The 27,184-nt window shown below is 44.5% G+C and overlaps 1 protein-coding gene across 3 annotated transcripts in view; it reads right to left on the bottom strand.

The window, feature by feature from the left end:
• PCSK6 (proprotein convertase subtilisin/kexin type 6) overlaps window positions 1-27,184 on the bottom strand; it is a 94,395-nt gene that overhangs the window by 49,202 nt on the left and 18,009 nt on the right. For all 3 annotated transcript variants that reach the window (XM_033166598.1, XM_033166596.1, XM_033166597.1), the window contains exons 2-6: window positions 23,675-23,779; window positions 16,061-16,171; window positions 14,254-14,397; window positions 12,054-12,130; window positions 8,308-8,396 (exon numbers count right to left, since the gene is read on the bottom strand). In XM_033166598.1, coding sequence (XP_033022489.1) covers window positions 8,308-8,396; window positions 12,054-12,130; window positions 14,254-14,397; window positions 16,061-16,171; window positions 23,675-23,779 — 526 coding nt within the window. The remainder of the gene's footprint in view (window positions 1-8,307; window positions 8,397-12,053; window positions 12,131-14,253; window positions 14,398-16,060; window positions 16,172-23,674; window positions 23,780-27,184) is intronic.

The raw sequence follows: 27,184 nt of genomic DNA, 5'->3' as shown, positions 1-27,184 counted from the left end.
TGAGAAGGGGCACGATCTGCTGGGAAGCCTCCAGCACAAGCCTGATCAAAATGAATGGCATTCATGCAGCAGCTGTTCGTGTTGGGTTGCACCCAAAACCTTACTTGCAGTTGAATTTTTTTTTTCAAACAGACAGAAATACAGCCAAGCAAACAGGAAGACAAAATTACAAACAGCAGAGTGCCCAACCTCGAAAATATATGTATATATATATATATATATATATATTTAACTCTCATATGCACATGAGGCAATCTCAAGGTTTTGGGACATTTGACTCATCATTTTTGTAAAGAGGAAAGGTTGATTATTTATCTCAGTATAGAGGGCTACTGTGGGTGGCAGAAAAGGAAGCGCAGCGGATTATAATTTTAGAGCTTAATATAGCAAGGCATGGAGCCTTTTTATTTCTTTTGCTTTTTTCATGACATATCTATCTTTTCATACGTTTTTCCTTAAGAAAAACAAATCGAGAGAAAGAAATAAAATTATGGTTGCAGCTACGTGGTAGACAGCACTCAACTTAAATGGATTTCCTTTCTAACATTATTCTCTGCTCGCAAAGATACCTCTTAAATATAATGGGAATGGAGCAAGGTTGTTTGGCAAAAACCTCCCCTCGAGCTGAATTCTCAGAAGCATTTCCCAGCAAGATTATTGATACAAAAAGTTCATTGCCAGGCCTTGCCACCTAACAAGAACAGCTGGTCAAGGGAAAAGGGAGATACAAGAAAGTTTGCAGAAACTCGGGATGGAAAAATCTATAATCCGTGACTGCTGCAACAGATACGTTTGGGAGTTTAGTAACATTCTGAAGATTCTATGTTTTGCAATTTATTTATTTATTTTAAACAAGTTTAAAGGTCTCATAGTAACAAACATATACTAGGAAAACAGGTGGCAAAAATTCTAAAAGGGTAGGCTAAAAGGAAAAGTTAGATAGGTCTGCAGTGTGATCCAACAGGGTTCTCCTTATTTTCTTATAAACCCAAATGTTTGACCAGAGACAAAACAGAATAATAGAATCAGAGAGTTGGAAGGGACTATGTCATAGACTGGCTGAATGCAGAGGAGAATAGGTGGGGAAGAAGGCTCAGAGCCCGGGGACTGGTGGTGGTCAGAAGGAGAGGAGGAAGCAGACTGGGAGGAGGTGGTGTCCGAAGCTGAAGAGGAAACAGGGTTTGGTGAGCAGGAAGAGGCTGTGGCAGACAGCAGTCCAGACTGAGAGGCAGCAGCGGGGCGGGGAGTACCAAGAGGCAGAGTGGAGGCAGGCTGCTGAAGAAGCCAGGGAATCTCCCACTTTTGCTGGGACCAGGGCCCTTCCTCCCTGGTTTCCCAGAACACACAGAGAAATGAAAAGGGCAGAGCAAAGAGAGAGAAGATGAGGAGCTGAAGAAGGGACTGCCTTAAGAGTGCGGTGGGGAGGTGGGAACCTTCAGTCCTCACATTTGCCACATTGGGGCAAGACCTACTGGGAAGAGTTGCAGTGACCACTAGGCCTGCACTGTTAATTTGAATAAAAAGTTGACTTCACCCACACTGGTATTTTTTTATTGCTGACCTACTCCTGACTCCTGCTCCTGACAAGACCATAAGATTCATTTAGTGCAATCCCCTACAATGAAGGGATCTTTTGCCCAACATGGGGCTCAAACCCACAACCTAGAGATTAAGGGCCTCCTGTTCTACAGAGTGAGCTATCTCTTTGCCTCTTTCAAAGCTCTTATTGTTATGTACAAATCTATCGCACAAGCTGGCTCTCAAAACAATTCCTCTCACATTTTATTTATTTATTAAATTTGTATTCCACCGCTCATCACGAGTGAGCTCAGGGACAGATCACAGCAATCAATATAAAAGGAAACATAAAAAGAGAATAAAACTCAAAACGTATCATTAACACATCCATCTGTCGTAAGTCCGCAAATATTCAGATGCAAGTCTGCTCAAAGGCCTGGAGGAATCGAACTGTCTTCCACCGGTGCCAGAAAACAGACATGAGTTGGCACCAGCAGGACTTTGGAGGACAGGGAGGCTATTCCATAACTAGGCAGTCATTGGGGAGATGGTCCTGTGACAGGTCATAGATCTCCTCGGTTAGGCCACATGTGCACTATGCTTTTAAAGCATCATCATACCACTTTAAACAGTCATGGCTTCCCTCAAAGAATCTTGGGAACTGTAGTTTGCTATGGGTGCTGACAGTTAATAGGAGACACACACCCTTCCCCTCACACAGCTGCAATCCTACAGTTCCCTAGGGAAAAAAGAGTGACTGCTAGACCACTCTGAGAATTGTAGCTCTCCAACCATCAACTGATCGTCTACACAGGCAAAAATGGGTCACCTGACATCAGGTGATTAACAGGTGGCTGGCCCCACCCACCTATGAAACTTGGGCCATGGTCCATGGGTGGGTGTGTAGGAGATAAGGACCCAACTGACCTGTCAGATCCAGTTCCCCAAACTGATCCTAACAGGAGGGCAAAACAAAGAGGAGTGGTATTCAAATTTCCAGAGGGGGAAAAAGTCACATGAGCAAGACAGAAGGAAATAACCAATTCAATCAATGTCTGATCCTGTCGACAAAGCATTTATGCTATTACAAACCCAATTAAGCCAGACCATAAACATTTCCACGCCAGATCAGCCCAAAGGTTCATTTAGTTAAGCTTTCTACTGCCAACATCTGCCAGCCAAATGCTTCCAAAAAGCTGATGGTCACTCTCTACTGTTTTTGACCCGAGAGAAGGAGTCCACTGCTGACATTAATGAGGGATTGAACATCTATTCTTCATGAAAGGTGATGCTAATGCACTCAGTGTTGAAACTAACTTGCAGATATGCACCTGGGAGGATGAAACCCCCATTTCAGTCACTCTGGCCTTGAGTGTTTGGCGGATCAAGGCTGTGTTCACAGATCAGACACCACCAATTGCTTTCATAGTTAATCACAGGAAGTCCCTTTAGAAAGAGAGAATCTTTGTAACAGGATATGGATTTGGCATGGATGGGCTGGTGGTGCCATTACGGTACTGTGAGCTTCAGCAAGCGGCTAGGAATGGCTGCACAGGTTGCATTGCCACCAGGCTGTGTTTTTGTTTGTGGCAAATAGCAACTTGGGCGCTGGAGGTGGGAGATTTAGATCAGGAAAACAGCACAAGGGGAAGGGTTAACTCAACTCTCACCCAGCAGCATAGTTGTGAACTTATTCACGACAAATCCATAGCTGTTTTAACTATTTTGAGACCTTTAGCAGAGTCTGGCCCAAATTTATCTTGGATTAAAAACGAAAGGAAGTTGCTTCAAGCATGAGGACTCAAGTTGGGTAAAGAGAACTGGGACACCTGCACTGACTCCAAACTCATCTTCTCTTCTCTTGACCTGTATGCTGAACTGCAAGGGAGGATTCTAACTGAATTGGAAAGGGACAGAGCTCAGTGGTATAGCATCTGCCTTGCATGCAGCAGATCACAGATTCAATCCCAGGCATCTCCAGGTAAGGCTGGGAGTGTCCCATCTGAGACCCCAGAGAGCCACTACCAGTCAGTGTAGACCAGCCTTTCTCAAGTTTGGGTCCCCAGATGTTGTTGGACTACAACTCCCATCATCCCTAGCTGGCAGGACCAGTGGTCAGGGATGATGGGAGTTGTAGTCCAACAACATTTGGGGGCTCAAGCTTGAGAAAGGATGGTACATTGGTACAGGCAATTCTGAACTAGATAGACGAAGTCTCAGTATAAGGCAGCTTCCTATGTACCTAATCCTCTCTTCAACTGGAAAGCCTGACTGCAGGGTTTTCCCAATCACGGGAAGGATTCTAGCCATGATCCAACTGAATATAGCTAGAATCCACATTCAGTCCTGCAAATTGAACCACGTCGAGAACATTTTAAAAACAATCAAGCAGTGAAATAAATAACATTGAAAGATCAAGAAAGGTTCTGGTGTACCCAGGGACATTAGGACCCTATTTTAAGCTAACACTATTTCTTTTGCATATCTGGTGAAGGCTCAGTTTAAGTATTCCAGTTTCAAACTGATCTGTGGCTTGCCGCCTTACCCCTCCCACACTCCCGACTTCGCTTTCTCTGAATCAACCTGCCAATGCCTGTGAATCAGGCTTATTAAAGTTAACAGGGGCACGCATAAAAGCGAGAACTGCATCACCTTAATTCCCAAGCACATAACATCCGACGCAGTTAGCAGAGCCAACAATCAAAGCCCGGAGTAGAAGCCCAAACTGCAGGGGGAATCTATAGGTTGTCAGAGTGAAGTAGAGGTTAAAGAGAGGAGATGGGAAGGAGAAGGAATAAATCAGCCACTTCCCACAGTGCGAGCAATAAAAGCTTCAGAAGGCGCACAGCTTTAAAGGAGGGGGGTGTGAGGAAGAAAGATGGGCCGGCATCCCCTTTTTGTTTATTGAGCGGTAAATGCATTGTGCCCTCGGCAGAAGCAAAAAGAAGAGGAAAGGAAATGCAAGGGCAATGAGAGATCGGAAAGTAAAAGAAAAAGAACTGGACTGTGGCAGATAGGACTCCCCATCAAGCCGAGCACAATCCTCACGAGGGGCTACCAGGCTGCCAGGTCTGACCTCAAGTCTCCAAGTTTGTCTGGTCCCCTCCAAGTGAATCTGCTGGTGGGCAAGGGTGCCTTTAATATATATATATATATATATATATATATATATATATATATACTGTGCGTGCAGCAGGAGCTGTGTTATGTACTGAGCTGAATCCTAGAATGATAGGATCCAGAATGCAGCAGCCTGATTGGTCCGAGAACAATAGGATCCAGAATGCAGCAGTCTGATTGGTCCGCAGGAGCCACCCAATCCAGCTCCAAGTGGAAGTGAATCCGCAACCTGATTGGCCTACAGGAGTAGCCCAGAATTAGCCAATCACGTGGGGCTCATTGTGTAAATAATGTATATATAGCAGACGTTTTGGGGAAAGACTCATTCCTTGCTACTATGAGCTGAATAAAGAGCATGAAATTCACACTTGACTCCAAGTATATTTCAAGCTGGCTATAAGTTATAGCATAGATACCTGGGCTGTGGCTGCCTTTCTGTGCTCACCTCTCCCAATTAACCCCTGTCTCCAGGGCCTATCCTGTAATATCACCAGGGGCCGCTCTCCGTCTCACATTTCAGCCCCGATATCTCAGGGTTGGTATGCTGCTGATCTGGCAACCCTAGTCCTTACCAGCTGTAGTTTTTAGCAATCTATTTAGATTCACTTATGGTGAATCCAAAAAATGTGCAGTGTTCCCCACGTTCCCTTAAAAAAATAAATCAATATTGGCTGGGTTTTTTTTTTAAAAAAAAATTAATTGGCTGGGTAGTTATTATTATTTTTTAACAGGTTTCCCCAACCTAGAGGACTCTGGATGTTGTGGGACCTAAACTCCCATCAGTTCCAGCCAGCACAGCCAATGGGCAGGGATGATGGGAGATGTAGTCTAGCAATATTCAGGATGCATCCTACTTGTCCCGTGCTGTCTACGCATAGGGCTGCTATACATCTGAATTTTTTCAGACATTACCGGGATTTCAAAGGCAGAAATGACGTCCAGGATTAATTTTTAAAAGGTGGCGCTTTGCCCTGTTTGTTTGGTGTTTCTTTTTTGGGGGGAGGGGTCCTGGTTTTTCACTTTTTGAAATATGGCAATCCTATCTCCGCATGGATCCGAAAGGTTTTCTGTTTGCCCTGCCACTTTCCCCAGGAAAACCTGCTCTTTACCACTGAATCGGAGCAAATGGCAACCTGCAGAAAGCCCAATTGATGTATGCTCCAAAACAGTGATAAACAACTGGTTTTCCTGCAGGAAAGAGGCAGGACAAGCAGAAGCGTGGAAGAGCTTTCAGAGGGCAACAGGTTGAGAAGGCTGTTTCAAAAGGTGGTGGAAAACTGCCTGCAGTGGCTGCTTCTGTAGCTCAACATGCTTTGGACTGCCAGTGTGCAACTCAGCTTTCATATAAGCTGGTGCATCTTCATAAGAAAGGAGAGATAGAGAGAGGAACATCTAAGATTCCTAGACTTTCCTTGTGCTGACCTGTAGATCTTCCTTCAGTGTTAGGCTGTTGACCTCACTTCCTATTTATTTTCTTCTTCTCCACACCTCCCTCCCTCCCTCCCTCCCTCATGAGAGCAGACATACTTCAAGCTCTCTAGATGCAAGAGGAAGTGTGGCTCAAAGCATCTCTACCATTGTTAGACGGAACTAAGCTATTTCCTATCAATGATGTATTTCCATCAATAAACATAGCTTTCTTATTTTCCTAAACCCAGAGACTTGGTGGGATTGTATCCAGGGCAAAGTGTGCTGCTCTTACAGGGGTTCTGTATGCAGTTTCTGCTGAGCATGCAACTCCGAATGCTAACACGCAAAGCAAGTAAGAAACACAAATCCTTATCCAGACACATCAAACAAGTTCCATCTCAGAGTTCCCGCCAAGGTGCGGCCATGCCCTTTCAGCCCCTCCTCTGGCACTGTGCAGTGGAACAAGAGGATTATGGGGCGAAAGTTACTCCATCGCAACAGGTTAGATAGCTGCCTAGCTGGAAGGGAGCTTCCCTGTCAACATACATCCAGTCTGCACCCCCAAAACGTTCCCAGTCCAATGGAAGAGAGGAATGAGGGGTCAGCGGAAGTCAACAGATGTAAACAGAAGAGGTTTCAATTTCCTTTACTGTGCAAAAGATCTAAGAGCAAGCGAATTCGGCATTGCAAAAATACAATAATTTCATACTTAGTTAACGCACAAAAGCACTCCCACTACCAGTGGGGGAGAAATTCAAGTGAATTCGAATTTAAAGGTGAACCTACATAATTCACACTTTCCAAAACAAGAGAAGCAAAACACAAGCATCCTTTGAAATCTACACTACTCTGAATTCTGCAGTACAATTCTCCAGCCAAGTGAGGTGTGCAAAAACAAACATACAGGTAGTGTCCATTAAAACGCACATGTTGGTGAAAACAGCACACAGAAATGCCTTGTTTTAGGGGGAATTGCTGTGGAAAAAAATACGTTCATCAGGCAAAGTTGCATTAGAAAAAAAACACGCTGAAATAAGGAATTCACACTAAAATGCTGGTAAATTTTCATGAGTGCTTACAAAAAATCCATCACCCAAAATGGATGTGGAAATGTAGAGAACTGAACTAAGATTGGGGGAATGAGAGACTGAAACTAACAGATTCACTTACAAAATTGACAGTCCTTAGCTCTGGAATCCCTGTTATCCTGGCCAAAGCCCAGAGGCAGAGCACCTGTTTTGCACACCTGGCATCTACAAGTAGAGAGAACCTTGTCTATATAAGGCAGCTTCTTGTGGTTCTGAGATTCATATGTTTGTATGGGAGGAGAATTTTGCTGTAACTCCCATCTGACCATTCTAACGCACACCTCTTTTTCCCCACATGAAGGTTGACCTCTGTGTAGCAGAATAAGGGCTTATCCACACTTAGCTTTTGCCCTGCTCTTTTTCCAGGCAGAGGTTTGTTCTTTAACGCTCCATGTCTGAGTGGTGGTGGTGGTGGGGTTTTTTGCCCCAAAATTTCCTTGCCCCAAAATTTCCACTCTTAAAAGCTGAATCAGACCGAACGTCAATGCTGGTTTCCTTCAGATTCACATTTGCTCCAATTGAGCTTTAAAGAGCAGGTTTTCACAGGGAAAGTTCCAGAGACTTAAAAGGGGTGTTCAGACACAGAGCTTTAAATTGCAGGCCGTGCCTGGAAAGAGCGGAGGAGAAGTAAGTGTGGGCAAGCCCTAACACACCAGGGACATCTTTATGAAACTTAAAATGCACAGGAAAGGGACCAAAACACCACACAATTCTTACACAGGAAAAGAACAAAAATGCCCTAATGTGGGATTTTACATTTCAGAGGAAGTATAAAGAAAGCGGTGAGGTTACTTAAGGACCTTAGGGTGTGGGCAGAGGAAGACTTAACCTGTAGAAACTAAAATTGTGGGTATTCTACTATGTTCATTTTTTTTGAAGTTGTATATACTTCCCTCCAGCAAAACTTCCAGGGTGGTTTAGAAAAAGCCATGGAGGATTTATAGCAGAGCTTAGAGAATTGTGTCTCTTAGGTAAAAAATTTAGGACCCACCCCCCAAAATGCCAGATTTAGAGGCAAAAAAAGAGATTTGTGGATGAGGAATATTTGTAGCAACAGGGGTTAACCCTTGGAAAGGTGTGATGAGGGCCGACACTCAGTGCTACTTTCTCAAATCAACCCTCCAGAAAAGCTGATTGCAGACCATGCTCAGAAGAGAAACATCTTCCTTACCTCCAATTCTTGCATTGTATGCAATTCCCACTATGCAGTTGGAGTTGTTCGCCGACGCTGCCACTTCCCCAGCACAACGGGTGCCATGCCTGGGGAAAGAATACAGAGAATGTTATTTCTCTTTCAGAAATCAAATACAGTCGTACCTCGGAAGTCGAACGCCTTGCGAGTCGAACGTTTTGGCACCCAAACGCAGCAAACCCAGAAGTGAGTGTTCCGGTTTGCGAATGTTCTCTGGAACCCAAACGTCCGTCGCGGTGCCTTGGTTTCCAAACATTTTGGAAGTCGAACGGAATTCTGAACGGACTACACATGCAGTCTGCTCCCTCTATCCACACCTATATATATATTTGGTGCCATGACTCCAGACCACTTCAAACGTTACGTGCTAGCCAATGGTGGTGTCTGAACTGTCTTTATTTCTAAATAAAAAAAAAATAATGGGGCCGCATTGAAATATGCAACGGCCCGATTTTCATCTTCAAGCGATTAAGTTCAGGAAAAGCTTTACCACTCCATTCTGATGAATGTTAGGTGTTTTCACACATTACACTCAGCTCAGATGCAAGCTGCACATATACAAGTGTTTGTGTGAAAGAGTATACATTTGTTGATTTGTATCTCTCAAATATTGTGTACACAGGTACAAAAGACTGTATGCTAGTTGAACGTTACATGTGAGTAACAGTATGAGTGTACAGCTAAACCACCTTGTGTACACAGTTTGTACACTCTGAACACCTAATATACGTACACTGACCTTAATGGAATTACAGTGTTTTAGAGTGGGAAAGTTCTTTATCAAAAATCACAATGAAAATACCCCTTCTATTTCCTGTGTTGAAGTAGAGACTCTGTATGGAAACCCTGGCCTCTTGCGAGTTTTCAGAAGTGTGCAGAAGTTTTTGGTAACTAATCCCCCGAATTAATGAAGTGCTCAGAGGATTAGTGTCATTAAAGAGAGAAATTCACAGAAGGCCTCCATAATAAATACAAATAAAAATGAATTCTTGGCTTGCATTCTACCGGTTTGGAAACTGCTTTTGCACTTCAGCCAGCCATCTGTGAATTCCACCACACAACTTGCCCTTGTGAGAGAATCACAGGCAACTCTCTCCACACCAGGTGGGACGCAGAAGTGGAGGTGGAACTGGAGCTCTGCACTTCATGTAGCCATCATAAAATCCCAAGTTAGACGTTACACCAAACTATGGTTAATGATTTAGTCTAAAGCTTAGTTTTGACCATGGCTAATGGTTTAGTCTAAAGCTTAGTTGTGGTTTGACTGAGCAGTTTTGGCCACTCCACCTAAAGCTGGAGTGCAAAGCAAACCAAGTGGCCATAAACCATGTTTTGCCATTACATCTGGAAGCTGAAACCATGGTTTGAGTTCTGAATGATAGTGGAGATTACAGTGGTACCTCGGGTTAAGAACTTAATTCATTCTGGAGGTCCGTACTTAACCTGAAACTGTTCTTAACCTGAGGTACCCCTTTAGCTAATGGGACCTCCCACTGCCACTAAGCCGCCGGAGCACGATTTCTGTTCTCATCCTGAAGCAAAGTTCTTAACCCGAGGTACTATTTCCGGGTTGGCAGAGTCTGTAACCTGAAGCGTCTGTAACCTGAGGTACCACTGTATTATTTTTTATTTATTTTTTATTTATGGTTAACAGTTTTATCCTGCTCTTCTTTTCAATCAGAAGCATTATAGGTGTTAAACACAGGTCAAGTTATCTGGAAAGGGAAGGGGAATGCAGCATTTTTTTTGCACCTTCAGATATGTTGTTGTTATTACTACTACTACTATTACAGAGTTCCCTAGGAAGAAATTTAGACTGTTGGACCACTCTGGGAATTGTAGCTCTGTAATGAGAATGGGAGTCTTCCTAATAATTCTTAAACTACAGTGCCCAGGATTCTTTGGGGGAAGCCAGGACTGTTTAAGTGGTAAGATACACACGGTTGTACGGTTACCATAAGTTGTATTCCAGGTCCGAATGTACTTGGTTTGTGTCAGGAAACCCCCCTGCCCGCTGCTGGTAGGATTGCGGGAGCGTCTGCAGTATAGAGAACCCCAGAAACTGTTTACCAGTTCGTCCTCCCCCTCAAGCACCGGAAGCGACCATTCCTCCAGTGGGGAGGGAGAGCCAGAGGCAGGAAGGCGGTGCAGGGGCTCTGAGAGGATCGCGGAGCCTCAGCACCGAGGGGAAAGCGGGGAACGGGGTCAGGTTCCCACGCTCCGAGGGCGCAGACAGGGAGGACGTGGAAGGGGGAGGCGGGGGTTCAGAATCCCGCGCCTCTTTTGCTGGACAAAGAACAGGACTCTGTGGAGGGATGAGATGGACGTTTGATCTTCTGCTCCACTGTATATAACTGTGCACAATAATAAAGAACTTAGTTTTAGAAGTTCTGCATTTGGCGCTTTACGCATGAGCAACCACTGAACGTCCTTACAGTTTGTTTTTTGTATTTTTTTTTTAAAAAACGATAAAATACTTTATTTTTTAAAAAATTAAGTAGTATATTCTGCTACTTTAAATATACAGTGCAGGTGGGGTTTGGGTTTAAGCGCATGGAACTAGAACCATCTTTTATTCTTATGATTCCACTCTTTATCCTGCCTCTATTTCCCTCCACTTCCTCTGTTTCACAAGTCCCTCAGGAAAGGGACCAGCACTTTTGTCCTTTGTAATGTACCATGTATTATAGATGGCCCAGCAGCAACAACCATACATGTCTGTACTGGATCACTAACTTTAATGGGGCAAGGTGTGGATAGGGTTATGACCTCTTTTCTAGTGGGGGTTTCAGAGCCTCAAAGGCAGAAGTAGCTGCTGCCAGCACAGAAAGGAAGCAACCAGTCACTGGAGATCTGTCACAGGCACCAGAGCCCTGCCTTCAAAGAAGCCACAATCTCCCATGCACCTTGATGGCCCCACACCCAGGTGTTTTCCACTATAATTCTCAGTGCCGGATTTACACACACGTTAAGCAAACAACATCTTAGGGTCTCGGAGGATGAGTGGCCTCTAAATATACAGTCGTACCTTGGATCTCAAACGCCTTGGCTCCCGTACAAATCGGCTCCTGAACAATCGAAACCCGGAAGGGTTTTCAAACGATTTTTCAGATGCCGAACGTTCGGCGCGGCTTCCAATTGGCTGCAGGAGTTTCAGACAGTCAATCAGAAGCCGCGCTTTGGTTTCTGAACATTTTGGAAGTCGAACGGATTCTGTTCCACTTCCAAAGGTATGACTGTATATATTTTTAATACTCATTTTCAAGTTTTCCATAACTGGCCAAAAAAAAATTACAGAAATGGGGAAAGCAGACTCTGAAAGGACAAAAATATACTCAAAGGCTGCACAATTATTTGTCATATTAGCCCAAATTCCTGCTAGTGCAACATGGTCTCCCTCCCCACTCTTGCACGACCCCATCTGTTCTGGCGGGTCAAAAGTACCCCCAGAACAGCATGCGGCAGGGAAGGAGAGGGGAGATTGTTTCAGCTAGCAAAGCCAAAATGCCTGCACTGTTGGCACAATCATGTTAGCTCAATGCTGAATTCCATCCATTGTTTTTATAAACCTGTGCAGAAAAGACTATAATCTATATCAAAATGCAATTTGGCAAAGTGTCCATATGCTGTCATACAGCACAGGTGGCGTTCGGTTCAGGTTAAGTGCAGACTGCAACATGCCCCACCCCTTAAAGCATTAAGTCAGTGTTAAAAATCAGGCCTACTTGTTTTCATTGCTGGCATCATAGCGCGGAGTTGGGTCTTCGTCATCCCCATTGACATCATAGCTTGCACGAGGGTCCTGAAAGAAACAGAGGGAGTTGTTCCCACATTAGAAAAACTAAGAAACACGCTTTTACCAGGACAAGAGAGACTCTGGCAGGATAGAGGTTCTTACAAACAACACAGTTTATAGGATATAAATGTTCTTAAATTAATAATAAATAAATAAAAGGGATCATATAGCAGGTTTTGTGACCTTTGCCTGAGACCCTGGAGTGTCACTATCAGTTGCAACAGATATTACTAGGCTATATGGGGCAAAAGGTTGGGCCTGATATAAAGGTAGCTTCTTATGAGGTCCCCCATTCTGCCTGTTGCAAGAAGCAAAACTCTACGACAAGGGTTCCTGTGGCCCTCTAAATCATAGTTGTCGAAATTCCCTTATTATAGCACTGGGAAACAGCAGGGAGGCTTGACAGATATGTATATAGCAATGGGGAACAGCAGGGAGGGTTGCTGAACTACAACTCCCATCACTCCTGAGAATTGGCTATGCTTGCTTGGGCTAACATGGACATCTCTGCCCTAGGTGATGAAGAGGGCTTGGTCAGGAAGAAAAAAAATTCAAGCGGGGCTTTTAAAGCATACTCAGCTCTCCAAACAAAGCACAACAGCACTTTTAATGAAAAGCCCACAAGCCTCTTGAGATGCCCCATTAACACTAATGAGAAACACCAGGGATTCAATCTGATAACCGGGCATTCCTATTTTTTACATTTCCTCATCTGAGGCTATAAGGAGCCAGTAAGCATCAAGCAAACGTCAGTTCCAGAGCGCTGACTTCATCCTGCTCTCACAGATGTCCAGCCCAATTCTGAAAGCAGGTAAGCGTGCAAATTCAACAAAACGCTTTTAAAAACAAAACAAAAAAACCCAACTCTCTTCAGTGGCTTAGTTCATCTTACAGAATATTTTTTTTTCTCCTTTATGGAAGCCAATAGACAATACAATGCATTTAGAATATGGGCGAGAGGAAATGGCTTTGAGTTATTCATTTAGGGCTGTGGCATTTTATTTATTAAATTAGTTGCTTGGTTGATTATTATTATTTTTTTAAAAAATCCTGAAATGAGATTATGCTCTGGAGGGCCCATGCATAACACAGAGGCCTCTGAGCCACTCCCTTATTTTGTGCCTGGAGAGATACCTATCCGATGAGTCTATGGCGTGACCGCATCTGGAATACAGTGTGCAGTCCTAGTTGCCTCATCTCAAACAGGATATTGCAAAGTTGGAAAAGGTACAGAAAAGAGCAACGAAAATGATCAAGGGGACGGCACACCTTCCCCAGGAGGAAAGGCTGGAGTCATGGGGACTTTTTAGTTTAGAGGAAAGGTGAGCCAGAGGTGACATGACAGAAGCTGATAAAATTATGCACAGCATGGAGAAAGTAGATAGAGAAAAATGTTTTTCTTCCTCTCTCATAGCACTAGAATGTGTGGACATCCAATGAAGCTGCATGTTGGAAGATTCAGGACAGAGAAAAGGAAGCACTTCTTTAAGCAACGCATAGTTAAGCTATGGAACTTGCTCCCACAGCCAGCGATTTGGAGAGCTTTAAAAGAGGATCAGACAATTTCATGGAGGATAAAGCCATCAGTGGCTACAATGGCTATTCTCTGCTTCTGAATACCAGTTGCTGGAGGGTGCCGGGTTCCTTTCTTAATGCCCTTAAGCCAGTCTTTCTGATAATCTAAATCAGGGGTAGGCAACCTAAGGCCCGGGGGCCGAATGTAGCCCAATCGCCTTCTCAATCCGGCCCGCGGACGGTCCGGGAATCAGCATGTTTTTACATGAGTAGAATGTGTCCTTTTATTTAAAATGCATCTCTGGGTTATTTGTGGGACACAGGAATTCGTTCGTATCTTTTTTTCAAAATATAGTCCAGCCCACCACATGGTCTGAGGGACGGTGGACCGGCCCACATCTGAAAAAGGATGTGTCCCTTCCAACTTTACAATTCTATGATTCTTTGTCGTCCATAGGCAGTCTCCTGTCAATGCAGCACATAACTGAATGAAAGCCCAAGTTACCAATTTCCAGCACGTTCAATGGGACTCACTTCCAAGCACTACTGTATAGGACTGTGGTCTTAAGGGCTAGTGTAAAAGAGGTGATCCAAGGGTCTCCAGCTTTACTTACATAGTTCTGCACAAGATCAGGGTGGTGCTTCTCTATCCCATCGTCGAGAATGGTTACCACGATATCTTTGCCAGTATATCCTCTCTGCCAGGCTGCTAGGACATTCATTTCTGACCTACAGTCGCTGTTGTTGTCTTCGCAGTGCTGAGGGAAAAGGCAGCAGTCGGTTAGCCGTTTCTTCCTCACACAGACCAGCAAACAACACTCCGCACGGCTAAACAAGCAAGATCAAAAGCTAGGATAGAGGAAGGACTGTAGCTCAGTGGTAGAGCATCTGCTTTGCATGCAGAAAGCTCCCAGGCTCAACCCCTGGCATCTCCAGGTAGGGCTGGGAGAGAACCGTGCCTGAAACCCTGGAGAGCTGCTGCCAGTCATTGTAGACAGTACTGATCCAGATGGAACAATGGTCTAACTCAATGTAAGACAGCTTCCTGGGCAGAAAGCCAAATTCAGTGGATTGGTCCTCCTTGCCAAGGCTACCCCTAGAAGCTCAGCGGAGGTTCAAATCTCCCATCCAGCCTTCTGATGTGCTATGTCCATCAATCAAAGTCAGCCTTGTAAACAGCAACTAGCCAAGTCTTCAAAACCAGCAAACTTAAGACTAGCTGCCTAGGTTTTTTAGCTTGTAACCCAACTTGATGCACACAAATCTAAGCATTTTGAGGCATCTAAGATTAGGTTACACATCCTATTATTATTTATAAGAAATACTATGAGCAAAATGGGAAACTGACCTGGGTTGACATTTACGTTATTATTTTTAATTTGTACTAAATTCTGCTGATTTAGAGTATTTTGTATACACTAGCTTGATTTTCAATGAATAAAATGTTTGTTTATTTTTAAGATAAATAGCCACTTTTTCTGGAATCAAATAAATATTGAGTGCTAAACATGCTCTGTGTTGGATTAGTTTTCCAGAGGCGGCTTTTACATTGTGCAAAAGCTCAAATGCAACGTGGAAATTAATAGTTAGGGAAACGTGAAGAAATGGAATAAACTGCTCTGTGAATGCAGCACAAACTGGGAAGAGGAGATATAGAGTTGCAAGGGCCAGATATAGAAGCTTGGAGGGCCACATTAGGACACACTTTCACGCTCACTGTCCTGCCACTCCTGAACAGTAGAGGAAGGAGGTGGAGGGAATGTGTGATTCTGTGATGCCAAAAGACTTTTGCAAGACTCCCAAACAGTGGTGGAGGAAGCCTCTGTGCCGCCCGTCGGGACGGACTGTGCATGCGCAGAAATGCCGCGAATTTCGCAGTCTGTCCGGCCCGGCAGTGCTGCTCCCGTGGCGACCCGCTGAGAGGGTGGCGGGGCGTGGGGCTGCCCCGTCCAGGGCGGCCCCACGCCCCGCCACCTGCGGCGACGGGCCCAGCGCTGCTGCTCCCCCAGCGACCGGGCGGGCGGCAGCTTGTGGGCTGCCCCGTCCGTGCTGCTTTACGGACAGGGCAGCCCCACGAGCCGCCACTTGCTCGGCAGTTCACTCGGTCGTCACGGGAGCAGCAGCGCCGACTCGGATGCACTGCGCATGCCCGGAACTTCCAGGCATGCGCAGTGCATCCCGCCCGGCGCTGCTGCTCCCGTGGCGAACAGGGGAGCCGCTGGTCCAGCGGCGGCTCATGGGGCTGCCCCGTCCGTCCAGCGGGGAGTGGTGGGAGGGGCCAGGGAGTGTCACCCCCCCTCCCCTGGAACCCAGGGCGCCCTGCCCCCCACACCCCTCCCTTGCTACGCCACTGCTCCCAAAATATGCATAATATGGACACGCAGAGAGACACACACACACACAGAGTGAATGTATAGTTACCATGTACCACATTTCAGGCCAGAGTGGATCATTGAAGGAAACATAATGGTGGTCACGCCGAATGCGTCTTTTGACTCTTCGTTTAACTTCCTGTTGTTGCAGCCACCTTACCTAGGGGGGGAAATTAAATAGCAGTGTTTCACAGGAATGCTTGGGTTTTTTTAACAGCAGCATCAATAAGGAAATATCTGTTTGCTTTGACATCTAAATCCCAGTTCTTGCCATATGGCTCACAAATTGCTTATTAACTATATTTGTACGACCAGCCAACAACATACGCTCACAAAGATTAAGAGAATAAATTGTAACATTAAAAATACAATAAAGGAAGCATTCAAATTGTTCTTTCTGGCAATTACACAAGAAGGCACAAATCAGAAAAATGGGATGCCCAGATTATGAAAACACATCATATCAACGGACTCTACATTAGGTCTACTCTGACTCCCACTAACGTTGTGTATCATCCAGGTTATACATACAAATGCACACAATTTTAAAACATCAAAAATGAACCTAACAACCTAATATGCGTCTTTTTTCACCAAACAAGCATTCAATACGAACTAACAACATTTTCTGCAATTGAATTTATCAGTATCTGTTGTTTTGAAACTTGACTTTGTCTAGATTTATAGGCTTTTAGTGTACAGTATGACGATTTTGCAAGCAAAATATGTAGATATATAATTTTGTTGCGTTAATCTCCCTATCTTAATACTGTTTTGTTCTTGGGAATAATTCGACCCAGGCTTTTCTCTATTCTGTTTGATTTAACTATTCTTGTACTCTTATGCTACGAGCAATAAACCTTTGAGGGGTTTTTTTTCATTTAATGAACCTAACTAATTAACAAAGCCTAACTTATTCATGCCTACCCACAAAAAACTGTTTGCTACTAATTTGTTCAAAACAACAAAAGAGGTCTGATGGGCCTACTAGAGGTAGGGAATTCTACAAACGTTCACCACAGAAAGTGCTCTCTTCCTCTGCTTTCATTGTCTGGAATAAAAACGCCTTTCCATTTTATCGAGGTGCCTATCTTAACCTCATCAGAATGACACTAGATATCAAGGCCATTTATCTAATTAAAAGCAGTTTCAAGGACATGAAGAATTCCTCATTCTGTGCATATTGTTTTTCTAAGTAACCGTCTGCCTTTTTCCGGTTTTTGCCATTTTTTAATGGGTTTCTCTTCTTAAACCTAAACAAATCCCAGTACAAAGAAGCACCAACGTAATTCTTAGAGCAGTGGGTGCCAAAAAAACAACAACAAAAAACACCCTACTTCAAACACACGCCACAGAAGAAAAAATGAATGTTGGTTAAAAGGGCTTCAGTGAGTTTTGATAACAAAAGTCGAGATAAAAATTCTAGAATGCTCCCCTTTGCTCTCGAGTAGCTTTTGATAGAGCAGATGTTCCACAGCTGTAGAGACCCCTCCACAGAACATTAACAAGATAAATTAGATTATAGGCATGCTGTATACCGAAAAGTATGAGGTTTAAAGCAAATGTTTATTCATCGGAACAGATCGGAATTATAATACAACTCCACTGAATTAATGCAAACTTCCCTGCTCAAGTACATAAGAGAATTAATCCTCCACATCCCCAGCTTCTACAAGGACAGTTTCATCAAGGAAAGGAGTCATGAAAATCTGGGATTAGTCTCCAAGGTAGGAAGGATCCCCGAGGGGACTCAAAGGATCTGAAGTGGATTCTCAGCAAGGGAGAACATTTCCGACACATGGATTAGCCTAACGTTTCTGTAATAATAAATAGGAATCCCTGGGTGGGGGAAGGCCGGTTGTGACCTTTTGAAACGCAAGAGCTGAGAAACAACGTGAACCAGACATTTAATGTGCTCAACCGACTCTTGAGTTATTGTTTTAAAGGATTATCAGCACTTTCACCCCTTCAAGCCTCAGAAGCTTAGAATTTTTTTTTAAAAAAAATCCCTCAAAGGTTTGATGGGGGGGTTAAAAGCAGGGTTTGGGGGTTCTCCCTCTCTTATGTGGTTTAAGATGATGAACATAATAGGCCTATAGTTTTTCCATAACACACTTGTCTAGGTCATTTCCTGCCAAGGCTCACAGCTCCTGTCAAGCTGTGGAGCAAGATGGGACTGGGAAAATTGAGGGTTAGTACAAAGCAAAGGCAGTCTGAAGTCTGCTAAAAGGCACTCACAGTTGTCTAATTAATCAGGCCTAGCAAACAAGTCTAACCCAGAAGCTTTTATTTGGCAAGGAAAACCACTCGACCTATTAGGACTTACTGCTGTCCCCTTCTTCCATTTGGCCAGAGGTGGTGGACACATTAACGTAAACCTTCTCTCACCCCAACACCCCTTGGGTACCAGCTTCTCAGAAAGGGAGTGGGCTTCAAGTCCAACAACAAAGCAGAGGCAGTATGACGTAGTGGTTACAGCGACTGACTAGGACTGGGAAGACCCAGATTCAAATCCCCAGTCAGCTATGAAGCCAACTGGGTGACATTGGGCCGGTCACTACCTTATAATATTAATAATACGAATACTACCACTGATAATAGTAATAATTCTATTATTTGTACCCTGCCCATATGACTGGGTTGCCCCAGCCATTCTGGGCAGCTTCCAGAAATAGAATAAACACAGAATTACAAAACATAATAAATTACAGAAACATAATAAAAGCTTCCCTAAGCATGGCTGCCTCAGATGTCTTCTAAAGGTTGTATAGTTGTTTATCTCCTTGACATCTGATGGGAGGTCATTCCACAGGGCAGGTGCCACCTCCAAGAAGGCCCTCCTCTGCCTGGTCCTCTGTAACCTCACTTCTCGCAGCGAGGGAACAGCCAGAAGGCCCTTGGAGTTGGACCTGTGTCCAGGGTGAATGATGGGGGTGGAGAGGCTCCTTCAGGTATACAGGGCCAAGGCCATTTAGGGTCAGCACCAACACTTTGAAACATACTGGGAGCCAATGTAGATTTTTCAGGACGGGTTTTATATGGCCCTGGCGGCTGCTCCAGTCACCAATCTGGCAGCCGCATTCTGGATTATAACCTCATAACCTAAGAAGAATCTCATAAGGTTGTTGAGAAGATAAACATGAGGGCGAGGAGGAAAACTGTGTGTGCCGCTCTGAACTCCTTGGAGAAGAGGCAAGGTAAAAATGTAATAAATGAAGGCAGAACAAGAGATGGTTGCTTTGAATTTTATTGTGCGTAAGGAAGATAGAGCAGGCCCGCACTGAGTTACAGTTACTGACAGCAGTGACAACCTTATATCTCCTCAAAATGTCCCCCCAAAAAGACAAGCCTTGGCCAGTCTCCTGAAGATACAGAAAGGTGAGGCGAGATGCACCTCTGAAGGGAGAGAGTTCCAGGGGAGGCTGGTGCCCATTGGGACCAGTCGCCCATGAGGCAGGCTGAAGCAGCTGCCTTGGGTGGCAGAATCCCATGGGGCAGCGCAGGCCTCCTTCTCTCAAGGGTGATGGAGGGGAGGACAAGAATCTGCAGGAGAAGCGGGTAGCAGACTGTACAGACTTTTGCCCCCTGCAGCAAAATGTGTAGATCCGGCACTGCCTCCAGATGCATCCGTAGCGACGCCCACCGGGAAGAGAACGAAATCTTGCATGGCTAATTGCATTTTGCTAATTGGCATGCTGGTTTATTGGGCTACTTCCAACCCTGCCTAAATGTTACAACACGCAGGCTGAGACACGTATAAACCAGGAAAGTGATTCAATTCACTTGAGGGAAAACAACGAAAATGCCAAGCCAAGCCAGCCCAGAACCTTGACTAAAACTTCAGCCTAGTCATTAAAACAAGATACCCTCATCATGATGTAATGCTAATGAAGGATATCCCTTTGGGATGTCTTTATTTGTTATGATTTTCCAACACGGAAGATGCATCAGACTAGCATGTAGAATGATCATCCAATTCGATGCTTTTAAGCGTTTGCAATTCACTGCATGTAAATGGCAAGGGAAAGCTGGCTGTTTGGGCATTATTTTCTTCCCACAATTCTCCGGGGGGTGGGGGTGGGGAAAGGAAAGGAAAGGAAAAGAACACCAGCTCCTCCACCCCCACTCTCCTCACTAGGGATGCTGCAAAATTCCAATGGAAACAGGAGTAGAAATTGCCAGTGTACGCTTATGTGCCCCCATGTCCAGAACGAAAATTAATCCAGCAAATATGATCAGTTGTTGTCCCTTTCAGTCCACAAACAATTTGTTCACGTTGTTTTCTTTGCATTGACAGGGATAGGGTAACATAATGATGTAATCATGCCACGGCCAACAGCGGGACAAATAATGTAGCTTTTGGCAGAAGACTAAATGCAGTGGAACGAAAACAGCACTGAATCCAAAGACCACAAGGCGGGATGGAAAAACAATGCCTTATTACATCCTACTCTTCTTTTGGCTAATAATAAATACAATTTTATTATTTGTACCCCGCCCACCTGACTAGGTTACCCTAGCTGCTATGGGCGGCTTCCCATTGCCACTCACCAGCTGAGATCATTACTAGAAAGAGCAATAATAGATAGCTCATCCAGAAATGCTGACCCATTGCATCATCTGGGGCCAGTGGTCATCTGGTCTCCTATCATCTGGGTGGCCATTCTAGCGTGTCACTATAAGATCAGTTATAGCGGCAGGAAACTTTTTCTGGCCTGCAGGCCAGCTTCTTATCTCTCCACCCCTGGAGGGTCACAATTTACAGGTGGGTGAGGGCACAGCCAAACTGAGCAAGAATTTCTAGAACAAGTATGAGTGGAGGGTTCAATCCTGCCGGCTGCAGGGAATGTGCTGGTGAAGCTGACGTTACCCAGCAGTGGACAGGTGGGCATGATTTGTGGAAAATAGCTGCATAGGCCAATTTGGGCCCAAGACTGACCTATGGTGTACAGGTTCACCACCCCTGTTCTAATAACTGATACCAGCATTTGCTTGCTTTCCTCTTCCCTCCTAGTTCCCTCTTCCTTTTTCATCACTTCAGTCAGAAATTTGAAGGTTTTTGGTGCTTTTTAGCATTACGATCAGCTGCACTGACAGATTTCCACAACTGTGTCTGCTTTCTGTGTCTATATGCAGTATTGTGACAGCTTGGCCCTACAATGAAACTTGTGGGATATAGATGCTGTGCCCCACCCTCAGAACTTGATTCAACTGAACTGGAAAACAGAAGAAGTCAGTAGCACTAGAGACTTTTCCCAATATTTTAAAGCTAACAAGTTCCACACGTTTCTGAGAACATTTTCTCCTCCCTTCTTCAAGGAAGTCTAGGTAAATTGAAAGAGACAAACTGCAAAGCTTGTGGGAAAAGCCACTTGATCTACCAAGTTTCATTGGCAAAAGATCGCCCAGTTCAGGGAGCCTCTGAAATAGGATGCAGATTTCTATAAAAAACAAAAATAAACTTGAGAAGTTTTCAGCTTTAAAAGCACCAAGTCACTTGGTTGACTGGGAGCTTTAAACTTTTAAAAACAATGCGGACACACACGCCCCTCCCCAAATCCTTAAGTTATGCAGTTCCATCTTTGCCAGTTATATTCAAGGCGGCATGACTTGTTTAAAGGCTTGCTTTAGCACCAGTATTAGCATATTCATGCATACACATTAGGTACACCAGTCAAGTAGCAAAACACTTCGCAAGTGATCTGCTAAGGGAGAACACCAAGGCATGGATTATGAATCCAGCCTAGCTCCAAGCACCCAAAATACAGCAGTGCTCTGTTTTGCAAACTGTTGGGTTGCATACATACCATTCATTTGAAGTGCATTCCCCCTCCCCCCCCCCCGATCCCAAAAAAGGAATCCTGGAAACCGTAGTTTACCTCTCACAGAGCTACAATTCCCAGCACCCTTAAGAAATCACATTTCCCCATTATTCTTTTTGGGGGGGTGTCTTTAAATGTCTGGTGTGCATGCTGTATTAATCGATAGGACTAGGTAAATAGACCGATTTTTTTAAAAAAAACCATTTGGTTTGCATGAAGTAGACTAATTTAAAATGCGTGCTTTTCCATTGCAGATATAGATTCATACCCTTCCCTCGCCCTAGCTCCCCTAGGGCTCCAAAACTTAATTAGAACACCAAAAAAAAAATAAAAAAAAATACCAGCCATCAGTTTTTCTCGCAATTGGTGGAATGTTCAAACACTTGCAGTTTGTTTATTCTAGTTCTTTCTTCCACCCGCCATCCCAAATTCCACGCCATGCCATTGTCAACTATTATTGATGCAATATGGGTGCACATTCAAGAACTGTCTACAGCTTGTTAGACAGTGAGCGAATAAGTTCAAATATTTGAATGGCAAGGCACATGGGTTGATTTGTTTGCTGTATGTGCAAACGTTTGGAAGCTACATTTGGCAATACGGAATTGGTCGGAGAGCACCATTCTCTGCTGTACAGTATTGTAGACCAGCAGCCTTCATAATCAGCATTCCGCAGAATCAAAAAATCAAATGCAGTTTCGAAAGTTTCAGCCTGCCACCTTGGTTAAAGATGAGGCCCAGCCAGCACACTGGAACAAAATGCATTCTATATGACACTGTTTCAGGGTAGGCCCACTGTCTCTACACAAGTTTCATGCCCACAATTTTAATCATCCACTTAAATGGTTCTGGCCCAGAGGAAAGATTTCCTTCTGTCAACTAAAAGGGCTTCTGCAGAGAAGAATGTCACCCCAAGGCAACTTACAGTATTGTACTGCAAACTGAAGTAAATACAGTGGTGCCCCGCTAGACGAATGCCTCGCTAGACGAAAAACTCGCTAGACGAACGGCATTCGTCTAGCAGAAGCTGCCCCGCAAGACGAAAAAGTCAATGGGGCTGCTTCGCAAGACAATTATTATTTTTTAGCGCGAATACCTCCGCGCTCCATTGCCGCTTAGCTAGACGAAAAATTCGCTCTACAAAATAACTCGTAGAACGAATTTTTTTCATCTAGCGGGGCACCACTGTACAAATAAATAAAGTAAAACCCACATAAAGTTGCCCTGCTAAACCTAGGGGTCCACTGTTATCCCAAATCTTATATTCTAGCAAAACATACACCATTATGATGGGTTAACCTTTCGTTTGACTTTCATTTGCACGGACTTCTGGAGAGTATAGTTTGCAGGCAGGCATATTGCAGGGATGGCCAAAGCGGTGCCCTCCAGAAGATATTGGACTACAACTCCCATTGTTCCCGACCACTGGCCATCTGAGTTGGGGCTTATGGGAGTTGGAGTCCAACACTACCTGGAGGGCACCATGTTGGCTATCATTGGTGTAGCCCATCAAGGTCGACCCAATGATGCCCCTGCCAAGATGGCATTTGCCTAAGGGGCTTCTTAGGCAATATATTTGGGGATATATGCCATCATCATTTCATGCTGCCTACCTTTAACTCTGGGATTATGGTAATCATATATTTAATCTTGCTGGTTTTAAGGACACATGCCCACACACCCAAAAGCTAGTTAAATAAAAATCGTGATTTCCCGCCAAGCGTACTTTGGGCTTTCCCCGAGTTTCCTTTGCCTTTTGTAACTTCACCTTGCTCTGGAACTTGGGCTAACGCAAGACAAGCCTGCAGAGTAGACCTGACACCAGTAGCTTCCTACTGTACCTTTGGATCCATTCTGAGGAAGTTGTGTGGGCCTCTGCTGCTGAACGTTGACCTTTTGATCGTCTTGCTGTGGTGAAAGTGGTAATAGTCTTCCAGGCTGCCAATCTGCAATGAGCGATATACAGAAAAGGTGTCAGGACAGGAGGCAATGAGGACCGTAAGGAACAGCTGCATGTTCTTTCAAAGCACACTAGAACCAGGAAGGAATGCAATTCAGTTCGGGCAGGAAAAGTTTCAAAGATGCTCATTTCACACAGCTAAACCTCTTGTATATTTGGTCGCCAGGAGGTGTTCAAACAGCCTCTGCAGAGGTCAGACCAAGTGTCCAGCTCTTCTCCCATCAGTGGCCAACTAGATACCACTAGGAAGCTCACAAGCAGAACAAGGTGAAGACAGCCCTTGCTTACCCTCCAGAAAAGGGAATTCAGAGTTCAAGTGGGACCTTCAAAACATTGCAGGATGGAAAGCTCCTGTTCAGGGTATCAACTTTCCAAGCTCTGCTCCAGGAGACTCCATTCCGTTCCCACTCCAGCTCCATCTACCTCTCCCACCAATAGTCCATCAGCATTCCAAGGCCACTCAACAAGAACAATCCTTATTGGCTGCTTTTGCATTTTCCACACCTTTCAGTTTTCGCCTCTGAATTCTGCAAACCAGTATCTCCCCCTCTTCTATGTGGATGGCGTCATTTCAACTACATAAGGATTAGGTAATTTTAACTAGCCACGTTTTAGTGTTACATGCGCACCTCAAACTGTGGTTAACGTTAGCTACAGTTTATTGAAACAAGCCAGCTTCACAACTACAGCGGACTTTTTTCCCAAGCAGAACAGAATTAACATTAACCAGAGTTTGTCAGGTGTAATTAATCAAACATCACACCCCTCCTTGCAGTCATGCCAAGGAGGAAGGAGGCAGAGTAGGCATGGCTTATCATCATATCAAAATGCGGGCAGTATCAAAGATGGGAGCAAAGGAATCTGGCAGAGCACTGGTTCACTAAGGGCTCCTCCACACTTCCACTTGTCCCGCTACTTTCCCCGGAGGGGAAACCCACATTTTAGTGCTGAATCTGAACAAATGGCAATCGGGTTTTCCATGGATCACCATTTGTTCTGATTTAGCACCGAATCTCGGGTTTTTTTTTGGGGGGGGGGGGGAATGGCATGGCATGGCATGGCATGGCATGGCAAAGGCAGAACCACTCAGATCCATGCCTAGAAAGCATGGGGAAACTGCTCAGAAAACTGCTCAGACTCATGCTTCCTAGGCTCGGGACAAAAGCAGAAGTGTGCACATACCCTAAATCAGACCATTGTTTCATCTACAGGTAGCTTGCTTTTGTTGGCACGGACTGGCATCTCTCTCCAAGGTTTCAGACTAAGGTATTGGAGAAGCTAGAGGGGTTCCGTATGCAACCTGGGGCATTCTGTATGCAAAGCACTGAGCTACACCTCTTCCAGAGCAGAATCTCAGTTGCATGATCCATCTGTCTCCTCTTCTGGTTAAAGGCATATGTGAATGGATGAGCTCGGGGTCTCTTATCTCCTGCTCACCATATGGGCCAAAGATAAAATGTGAAAACTAACAGCACTTCCAAAACGCATACGGCCTGTCGGCCCTCCCCTCTACCCGTCCCACCACTTAATAGCAACAGAATGTGCCTGATCCAAAACAGCCTCCAGAGTTCTTGGAACCAAAATCCTCAGGAAACCATCTGCCCTTCACAGGTGCACACACATCATGCAGGCGAAGAGCCGTGCGGCTGTGCCATGGCAGCAGCGCCTGCTGCACTTATACTGACAAAATGCACAATGAAGTGCAGCATCTGGTGATGCTGCCAAGACGGTGCTCAGGGTCTCCAGATACAGGCAGCTGCAAAAGTGACGGCTTCAATTTCCCTCCAATTGTCTCTTGGCGGGGAAACTGTGGCCCTCCAGATGCTGTTACCCTGGCTAGCACAACCAATGGCTAGGAGTGATGGGATTTGTAGTCCAGCAACATCTGGAGAGTCCCAGGTTTCCCTGCCAAGGTTTAAGAGTGGTGTGGTGTGCAATCCAATTCCAATCCGCTGGGAGCAAACCCCACTGAATTCAGTAGGACCTACTTCTGAGTAGCCTTGGTTAGGATTGTGCTGTACACCCCAAATTTAACTCAATGGGGAGAAAACCACTGGCACATGTCAGAATCAAGCCAAATACAGCCTCTTCCTTAAAAAATAAAAATCAAGTTGTTATGAGCTATCTTTCCTAGAGCTATCACTTGATTATAGCCGTATTTGACAAATCCACTAAAGCACCTATGATTAATTCTGCTTAAATCTGTATTGGAAGAAATAAACCAATACTGTAGTGCAGAAGAAGAGGAAAATACTTATTTTTCTATACTTATTTTTAGATATGCATGCATGTTGCAACAGGCTCCATTTCAGAAGACTGGCACCAACATTACAGTCTTTTCAGCGCCAAGGTAAGGCTTCCTTGTTTGCTCAGGCATGTTAAGTCTTCATTTATATTGGCTTGGTTTATACATCACGCAAAGCCAAACAGCGGCTTAGTGGGACATGCAGAAGTATGCAGGCTCCCCAAGAGGAGGAGCAAAGGTTGCATCTTATGGTTAGTGAGGAAAGGGCTTAGCCGCAAACCCCGGTTCAGAAAACAGGTTAAACCATGGGTAGGCAAACTAAGGCCCGGGGGCTGGATGTGGCCCAATCGCCTTCACATCCTCCTTGCGGTTTTTGTTGTTGTTTTTTTTGTTTTGTTTTTATTTGCCTGGCTGGAATGTGCCCCAGAAAAGTTTGGGAGCCACAGACCTAGACGTTTCAATATTAGGCAACTAATGAATTATAAATTATAAATAATGAGAATTAAAATAAAATAAATAACCTTTAATGCATAATGTATATTTTACTGCGTGAATTGCTTCTCCAAGAACAATGCTATTTTGACTGATGTTTTTTGTGATCGTATACATTTCTTTATAAGGTCCACAGTGGTTGAAATGAGCAGGTGTCGAGGTTCATGCCGTTGTCTCTAATATAACATTGTCTCCTGCCTGTGTTGGATATTTGTGCTTTTTTCTGTTAATGACAGAGGCATATTTTTTGTCTATAAAAAAATAGGAAAGAGTCATATAGTCCTCCAGACTCCCACTTGATGCAGGGTCTACAATGAAGGCTGCAAACCACAGCATTCCTGACATGTGGCCATCTAAGTAAAATGCACACTGTACATTTAAAACACGTGGCTTTCTCCCAAAGAATCCTGGGAACTATAGTTTGCTCCTCACAGAACAATTCCCAGCACTCCTAACAAACTACAGCTCCCAAGATTCTTTGGGGGAACGTATGGTGTTTTGAATGTATGATGTTGATACTTACTGTAAATACTTACAGTAAAAGAGAAACTATCACTTTCTGAAGCAGCCTATTCTTACATTAGTATATCCAGCGCTTTTTTTCTTGGGGGACACAGGGGTACGCATACCCCTAAACTTTTTGTCAATCTTTGT

This window comes from Lacerta agilis, chromosome 13 (assembly GCF_009819535.1).
Source record: "Lacerta agilis isolate rLacAgi1 chromosome 13, rLacAgi1.pri, whole genome shotgun sequence".
Lineage (NCBI taxonomy): Eukaryota > Metazoa > Chordata > Lepidosauria > Squamata > Lacertidae > Lacerta > Lacerta agilis.
This window is presented reverse-complemented; position numbering and strand designations above follow the sequence as displayed.